At 39.1% G+C, this 8787-nt stretch overlaps 1 protein-coding gene across 2 annotated transcripts in view; it reads right to left on the bottom strand.

Annotated features, from left to right (window-relative positions):
- Nucleotides 1-1559: 1559 nt before the first annotated feature.
- FANK1 (fibronectin type III and ankyrin repeat domains 1) overlaps nt 1560-8787 on the bottom strand; it is a 64197-nt gene continuing 56969 nt past the window's right edge. The window contains exons 7-11 of one of the 2 annotated variants that reach the window (XM_039546838.1): nt 4846-5011; nt 2832-2975; nt 2040-2117; nt 1910-1954; nt 1560-1808 (exon numbers count right to left, since the gene is read on the bottom strand). In XM_039546838.1, coding sequence (XP_039402772.1) covers nt 1707-1808; nt 1910-1954; nt 2040-2117; nt 2832-2975; nt 4846-5011 — 535 coding nt within the window. In that variant the 3' untranslated portion in view covers nt 1560-1706. The remainder of the gene's footprint in view (nt 1809-1909; nt 1955-2039; nt 2118-2831; nt 2976-4845; nt 5012-8787) is intronic. The other variant, XM_039546839.1, reaches the window with a different exon arrangement.

Below are 8787 nucleotides of genomic sequence, written 5' to 3'. Positions count from 1 at the left end.
TTATCAACAGGACAGAAAGTACAATGATTGACACTTAAAAGTAAACATTTACACGTAAGAGAACTGATGTGCCCCATTGTAATATTTCATTGTAGTAAGGAAAGTATTGCAACGTATCATGATAAAGGAAGACATCTACATTTTAATGTCAATCAGTGTATGTTTTAAAAGTGACAGCAAACAAAAGACTTTCAAAATATAGTTATGTGGATGTGTTTTATATAAAAAATATCAACTATAATTACCATTATCTTACATTTGACGAAGTGGGTATTCACCCATGAAAGCTCATGCTCCAAAACATCTGTTAGTCTATAAGGTGCCACAGGACTCTCTACTGCTTTTATATGAAATATGGTAATTGTCAGTAAATAGCATTGATGTGCACTCTCCCCTCTACAAACTTAAGAGTACGGTAATTACATTTTAGTAAATCAACATTTATCTCATAATTTGTACAGTTTGCATTGGCTGCTACTAAAATTGTGTTGATTTTTAAGTTTTATTATTAATTAATGTTTAAAGCTTATCACTATTTAACTCCAACTAGCCATTTCTGGATTTACTAATACCTTGCACACTATATTGTGAATGCAAGAGTTACAAGCAATTTTTAAAATAATAAAACATTATTCAGTGACCAGGCCAGGTTAAATGTTGCATTAATGCTTTGGAATTCTTTAGGTTTGAACTCCAAAAAGCTGTTAGGCTGTACCTTTAGTGACGATTAGACTGTACCTTTAGTGATGATTTCCCCTTACCTCCCCAATATAGGCCTTGTCTTCTCTACTGAAAAGGGTAACTAACACACATGAGCTATCCCAAGGTAAAAAAAAACAGTGAAGACCAGTCACTTTACTTTTACCATGAAGTGAACTCAGTGAGGTCAATCCCTTGAAGTGGGTATAAGGCTCTTTATTTTGTGATAAAATTTAAGTACCTGAACTTCATCACGTTTCTACTGCAGGATAGATTGTGCATGCGTGTTAGTTGCCACTGCAAGACCGTGTATGACGAGGTCCCTGATTATCTACATCAGATAATAGTTACAGTTAACGTCACAACTCAGCTTCCACCATGAAATCCACCTTTCAACTTTATTTATTACATACACCTTCCTAACCTAACACATTATCCTGGAAAGATATTACAGTCCTTAAGACTTAAACTTAGTGCTTCACTCCTATGGCTGAGTCTGGGCGTGCTGCACAAGCAAGATGCTCATTTCCTGGGGAGAAAGAAGGGACTTCCTGGCTATTTTAAGCGTGACACTGACAGGCATCAGTGGGAGTTACTGAACATTCTCTAGCCAGAGGGACAGTTACTAGGGGACAAAGGAAAAGAAGAAGAGGGAAGTAATAATAAAAAATATGTGAAAAAGAATCTTTGTCATGAGCTCTGAGAAGGGCTTAGAATAGGAAGGGAAATGATATACAAACTACATTTATGAAAACATTATTTTGATTTACATCTAACTCTAAATGCAAGAGAATATAAAGTAGTGTTAGGGAACAATGGCAGTACAACATACATATATATTTAGATACAAGACAACATCCTCAAGAAGCTGAGCTACACATTTTAATGAGCATCCAAGAATCTGTAACAACTGAACAGTATAAGGTAAAACAAGCAAATTCTAATGCTTAACTGAGAGCCAGTCTTCATGTTTTCACCTTGCTGGTAGAAAAAGCGCTCCTTTGCTTTTATTTAGTTACCTCACGTGCCTGTGAGCCAAGAACTGGTGGAGGACAATTGGTGTTCTCACTTAATTTTCTCTTATTTTCTTCTAACAAGATGACCACGCTCTAAACAAAAAAAGGCAGAGAGATTAAGGGAAAGAGAAAGGTTTTAAAAAACAAAACCAGTAGAAAACCAGGAAATCAATATGTAAAATAATTATTCATACGTGTCTGTGAAAACCTCTAGCCATTTCTAGAAGACCTTTGCCATACTGAAAGACAAAACAATGGCATATTCAAAATCTTTTTTAGATTTTTTTTGTAATTTTTTATAATATGGTGATTGTTTTTAGCTACCTCATTTTTAACAGTAGCATCTGCTCCTTTATCCAGGAGCAACTGAATCAACTCTTCATGGTTATTTAATACTGCCACCTGCAATATAATTAGAACAATACTATAATACATAGCCTTATATTACAATACTGGTATCTGCCACAAGTTAGTATATGTATGTTACATTACACAGACCCCAGTCTTGTACGGGGATCTGCCGATGTGAACTCCAGTGCCCATGCAGAGTTCCACTGGCTTCAGTGAGATTCCAAATGAGTGCAGAGATCAGCACTAGCTGAATCTGAGGCAGGATCTGGGTTTTACACAGCCAAGAGGGCTCTGCAATAATATGTAGACTTACAAAGATCAAAATACCACACACACGTATTTATCAATGTTATGAATTTAAAATGTACAGGCTATGTTCCTCTGTGATGACTGAAATGATAATATGATATAGAAATCATTTTATCATCTTTATAGAATACATAACTGTAGTACTTCAGAAAGATAAATTCTGAAAGGGAGAGAGAATCAGAGGACTCATCCTAATAAAAATACATTTGAGCCCATGAAGTCTACTCAAACTAAGTACTGTTATTTTACAAACCAAACCAAGAGTTTTTTAATGTATAATGTATTAGTAGAGGAATAGTAGTAATTTTTTTCCTTGAATAAAAGCCCTCTAGGAGTGAATGAATAACCACTGCTATCCTACTGCACATCTGAGTTAACAAGAATTTTCTAACTGTAGTCAAATTCCTGACCTTAATTGCAAGTACACAATTAAACTGATTATTAAAAAAGGCATACCATTAAAGGTGTTTTGCCATCTTTATCTTTCATATTCACATCTGCTCCTGCTTCAATTAAAAGAGATGCCACATCCTTATTCCCTGTTACTGCAGAAACTCTCATCAATGGTGTCCATTCTAAGCATGTATCTTTAGCATCTACCTATTGCAGAAAGGAAGACATTTCTCATACTTGAAAAATAAAATCCCTATTTAAATAAACAAGGATTTTTCACATTGCTGAGCAATTGCTGAGTTGAACAAATTCACAACTCTGAGGATGCCATATTTTTAAAATGTGCAATCAAATTGTGCTATAAACATAAAGGGACGAACTCACATATTTAAAATAAATTATATGCTGAAGAGCTTTGCTGGATCAGGGCTACAGTAGGAGTTACAATTCTGGCCGGACTTCCAGAGGATATTAGAAGTAGTAGTTAGGGTGCATATTTTAATTGGAGCCCCAGAAAATTTCTCCTGCAGGCTTCAGTGAGTGCATCCGCCTTTTAAGAGGAGGCAATGTATTCCTTGCTCTGCACCCAACTTGGATGGTAACTGCTTTAAGAAAGTAGACATTTGAAGTGACTCCTGTATGTTTTCAGGCCTTTGAAGTTTGTGCATGGAGAATAGATTTCTTCCTCATCCAAAAGAATCATAACATCATTATGTATTTATTATTTGTTGCAGTTTAAAATAACAAAAATGCAAAGCGTTAGGTACCCTACACATATAATTAATATTACAACAAAACCTAAGCAGTATGCCAATCATTTAAATAAGAAATCTTCTACCAAGTCACCAACAAAAAAATCTCCTTTCTACCCCTTGATTCTGGAACCTTTGTACTACAGCTCCAGTAGTAAACCTGAATATGGCTGGGTATCTGATAAATTAAGTATTCAAAGTCCATATTCTTTTATGGTAAAATAAAATAAAAATGTATACCAAAGAAGAACATGGTAATAACCTAGATAAAATTATTTTAAATCTGAAAAATAGAAACATGCCATTTCTATGTCAATATTCATGTTTTTCAGACTGCAATATGCAAGTTTAGGTCCAGAAAATATACAACTCATTTTCCTTTAGATTGGAGTCATTGTGGAATGCAACAGGATCAAACTTCATTCCAAGATTTGCAGATTTTTCAGTTATCAGTAACTCTACTACTCTACTCACTGGGCTAAGAATGCTATGTGACAATAAAGTTATAATGTGAGGTTTAATTTTGACCTATCTAGCACATAATCCCCTTCTCTTTCACTTTGCACTCCTGCAGGAATCTCTATCAACATGACTTTTCTTAATCTGAACTTGTTTTACAGGTCATTTCTTGGTGCTTTACAGTTCTAGTATTCTCAATTAGAATAACATTATACCCATCAATCTTTATCTCCATACCTTTAACTTTTCATTTAGCCTCCCTGCAGTCTTCAACCAGAGCTTGATTAAATTATATCCACCAATTTGCCAATATTTGCGGAGCTGTTACTAAGAATATCCCATTTTGTTTGCTAATGCAAGTTTGTGTCTCAGATGGTGCGAAATCAAAAGTAGGCATGACTGCCTGTCTCCAATTTCATGGAGGCTTGGGAGCAAAACAAAATGCCAGATTTTTATTAAAACTATAAAACCTTCAATTTTAGGCTCTTCAGGGTCTGTCTATTTCCCTATTAGCTATCTACAAAACAATTATCAAAGTATAGTAATTTATTTATAAAAACAATAGAATTAAAAGGCAGCACTTTTCCCAGCCTCCTATAGCAGATTCTCTATGTTCCTATCAGAACTCTGACCTGCACCTTCCCCCATTTTTTCTTCAGTTTCACTATTCCTGGATGTTCAGGACCTATGTCATGCTCATGGTCACTATCCATTGAGCAATAAGATGCACTCCTTTATCCCAAGGGGCTCAGATATATACTTAGCGATCACTAACATTCCCAAAGTATCACCAGGCTGTCAGACAACCTCTTTATGTCCCATAAAAATGCTGTTTTCTCTTAAGAACACACAGATAAAATCCATACCTGACAGCCATCATTAATCATCCATTCAATAACCTCACAATGTCCTCCATCCACAGCCCAGTGCAATGCTGTACAACCTCCCAGATCTCTGACTTCCCAAGAAGCTCCTTGTTCTCTGAGGTATTTAATAATATCCAGGTGACCAGCAAAACAAGCTAACATTAGGCTGTAACATAAAGAGAATTATTTTGCTGGAAGAACAGGACATCATTATTATTCCTACATTGGTGACTTACTTTAATTTGGGCAGCCTTTTCTTGTCAACTAGTAATTTTGAGCTGACAACCACCAACTTTACTGATATTTAATGTACAGCTAAGCTGTAGCTGTCCTTGGAAGAGGGTGAAAGAAAGGCACAAGAAGACCCTTCACTTCCCCTGCTGCACCCCACTCTGCCTCCAGTGCTCCAAAACAGAAGAGAACCATAATGCTACAGCCAGCATAACCCAACTACAGAGGAGAGAGCTACTAGTACTGAACACCATAGTGCCACCTTCCTGCATGCTGGCAAGCATGTGGAGGCCTGGGAATAGAAATGTCCATTAATGAGTTCATCTTCAGACAGTGACACTGGAACCATTATGCCTTCTCCAGCCCTGCACAGGCATAAGAGCGGGGCAGCTCCAGGCCCCAGCACACCAAGCCCGTGCTTGGGGCGGCATGCTGCGGGGGGCGCTCTGCCGGTTGCCGGCACGCCTGCAGGAGGTCCACCGGAGCCGCCTGCCGCCCTCCCGGCAACCGGCAGAGTGCCCCCCACGGCATGCTGCCGTGCTTGGGGTGGCGAAATGTCTAGAGCCGCCCCTGCATAAGAGGCAGTATGTTTCTCAGCGTTTTCAGGTTGGCAACCCCTTATTCAAAGTAAAAAATGTTTGACACTCCTTTACATTTACTATAAATGGTACAGTAAAAAATGCATCAGTAATAATCCTATTAATCTGTGTATCTTTGAGAAGCTAACGGAGAATACTAGATTTTAAGGGTAATGGTGTGCAGAGAGCAAGGGAGACGATTTTTCTTTGCTTTAGATTGTAATATAATTTTCAATGCCTTGTGATCACCCTGACTGCCATTCATGATCCCCACTGTGAAATACTGATCTGGTGGATAGGAGCACTGGACTAGGGAATATGGCTTCTAGTCCCTGTTCTACCACTGTTGTACTGAGTGACACTCAGCAAATCACTTCACCTTTCTGTTTCTCATTTCCCCTCTCACCCTTAGTCTGTCTTCCTATATTTTAACACCACCTAGTACAAGGGGGCATAGGTGCCAACTCAGTGGGTGCTCCGGTGCTGGAGCCACCACTGGGGAAAAAAGGTGGGTGCTGAGCACTCACCGGCAACCCCTCTGTCAGAACCTCCCCATCCCCACAGTGCCTCCCAACCCCCAGCGGGCCCCGGGGAACAGCGCCTCCCCCCCCCCCCCGCGCCTCACGCCCGCCACAAACAGCTGGTTTACAGCATGCAAGAAGCTGGGAGGGATGGGGGAGGAGCGAGGATGCAGCATGCTTCGGGGAGTGGGCAAAGCTGGGTGGGAAGAGGCAGGGTGGGAATGGAGCAGGAGCGGGAATGTATGGAGTGGGGGCGGGGCCTGGGGTAGCGACAGGGATTGAGCCCTCCCCCCGCCCGGCACTTTGAAAAGCCAGCACCTGTGCAATGGTGCCCCTGATGTTGGCTGGGGCATGCAGGCACTACTGTAATATTAATAACAATAACACTGTCAGAGACATATGGTGGGTGAGGTAATATCTTTTACTAATAAGATATTACCTCACCTGAGACTAATATCCTGCGACTGACCCAGCTACAACTACACTGCATACAATAACGCTATCACTCAGGTGATGCACTTCCTACCCTAACACAGTTCTGGCTCTTAAAGTCTTAACTGAATCCTTAAGGTGAAACGAAAATATAAATATGTTTTTATTCAGAGTATTAAAATTAAAACAAAATTAGCCTGTAATAATAAAAATAAATAATAAATAATAATAATAATGCTAAGATGATGTTTTGACTGGCCACCTGCCTAGATAACGTCTAAACAATTATCTCAGTGATTCATTAATCTCTCTTTCTCGTTAATCTCTTTTAAATAAAATAATTATGTAGCTACCAAACTGTACATTGAGCTAATATACTTACACTTTGTGTTTCTATTACCCTTGTCTTCTCCCTCCCATAAAATTTGGTTCTACACCCACCTGTCCTGTCTTGTCCCTATTTAGACTGTAACCTGTCAGGACAAGGACTGTCTTATTTTATTTTTGAATAGCACCTGTCACAAGGGAGCTATTCAAGTACACAAACAATGAAATCACACATTTAATTTTTAAGCCCTTAAATTCATTGTCAACCATAATAAAATTGCTCTATGTTAATCATACAGGAAACATGAATCAGTAACCAATCATCATAGTTTTCCCTTTACTTTTAAATTGGAAAGTATCTGATTTATATCTATCAGTGTTGTGTATATACACTTGCTAATCTTAGATGATATCCAACAGTCTTCAGTCTTTCCCAAAACCACGAACCCTGGCATCAAATGTGTGCATGGATAGAGATGAAAACATATTTTACCAATGCACAGGAAACAAGACAAATACATTTCTTTGGTGAATGTGGAATAAAGTTCACTGAATATTGATGCTCTGTGTATAAGAAAGTATATATAAATTATTGAGCCTGCCAGTTCATTACCAGGCAGAACACAAGTATGTGTGCATACTACAATCCCAGAAAGCCGTAACCGGCCCATTGATCATCCAAGGGGGCAGGGAAACAGATTTGTGATCCGACAAATAGAGAAGCAGATGGACAAATATCCTCGGTCACTTGAAAAGGTTCACCACTGGGAGCATTTGTCTTTTGAATTACGTATGGAACCAGGTAACTCTACCTCTCATTGTCTGATTTACTAAGTACCAAACAGAGTAGCCTAGTTATGAGTGGAGAGGACAAGCAGGATAGCAGAACTGCCAGAAAGGGCTGCCTGGATCTAAGAATGCAATGGGGAAATCAGAGTGGCTACACTAGAAACTCAAGTAGCTACAAATGGACTGGGCTACCTGAATGCTTCAGGCGTGACAGCTGTAAAGGATCCCAGCAGATTGGTAGCAGTCTTATCAGAGAAGGAAGCAAGGGTGAGAGCTGCAAGCGAGGGGACAGGCAGTAAAGAATATACCAGAAGGAAATCACTGGAAAGCTCAAGTTCAAAGGAAGACATTTGTGTAGAACACCATGAGGTCAGACTAGAAGGAACCCAGACAGCATCAAGATAGTGGCACAGATAAAGACAAGGTCCAGGAGAAACAGAGAGATCTAGCAAGCTTAACTAGATTTTAGGAGGCACCGCCTTATGCAAATCAATTAATTGACTAATTTGCATATTTAAAATTTGCTTATTACCACATAAACTTGTTTTTAAAAATTGTGTGCAAAATTAGTGATGACGAAAGGCACTGTCACGATAGTCCTGGTAAATGATACGTTCTGTTTATCTCCAGGGGAGCAGCAGCCTCCATAGCCCATGCACTTTATCAGTCTCTATGTTGAGTCTGCCATTATAAAGCATTGTGGTGAGTTTGTGATGTGGGAGCAGACACACACCAAATTCATCTCACATAGGGGCCACCAAAGACTCACTAGATGGGATCAACTTTCACCTGAATATGAACTTCGTATAGAGGCTCTAATACAGAACAGCATACGGTGCCTAACAACTACATATCAGCCACTTCTCTTATCTTACTACAGTCTGTTCTAGTGTTTATTTGAAGAGGGGGTTGTTCCTTGAAGATATTTTTTATTTGTCTCTTTTCTTTACAAATGTATGAGTGAATTTAGAGATTAGAGCCACGCAGTGAGAGTAAATACTGTGTAAGCTTCCTCTTCAGACCTGTGCTAATGCAGCTGACTCCTGATCTACTATTCTCTTTTC

The sequence above is a fragment of the Mauremys reevesii genome, linkage group 7 (assembly GCF_016161935.1).
Source record: "Mauremys reevesii isolate NIE-2019 linkage group 7, ASM1616193v1, whole genome shotgun sequence".
In the NCBI taxonomy this organism is placed as follows: domain Eukaryota; kingdom Metazoa; phylum Chordata; order Testudines; family Geoemydidae; genus Mauremys; species Mauremys reevesii.
This window is presented reverse-complemented; position numbering and strand designations above follow the sequence as displayed.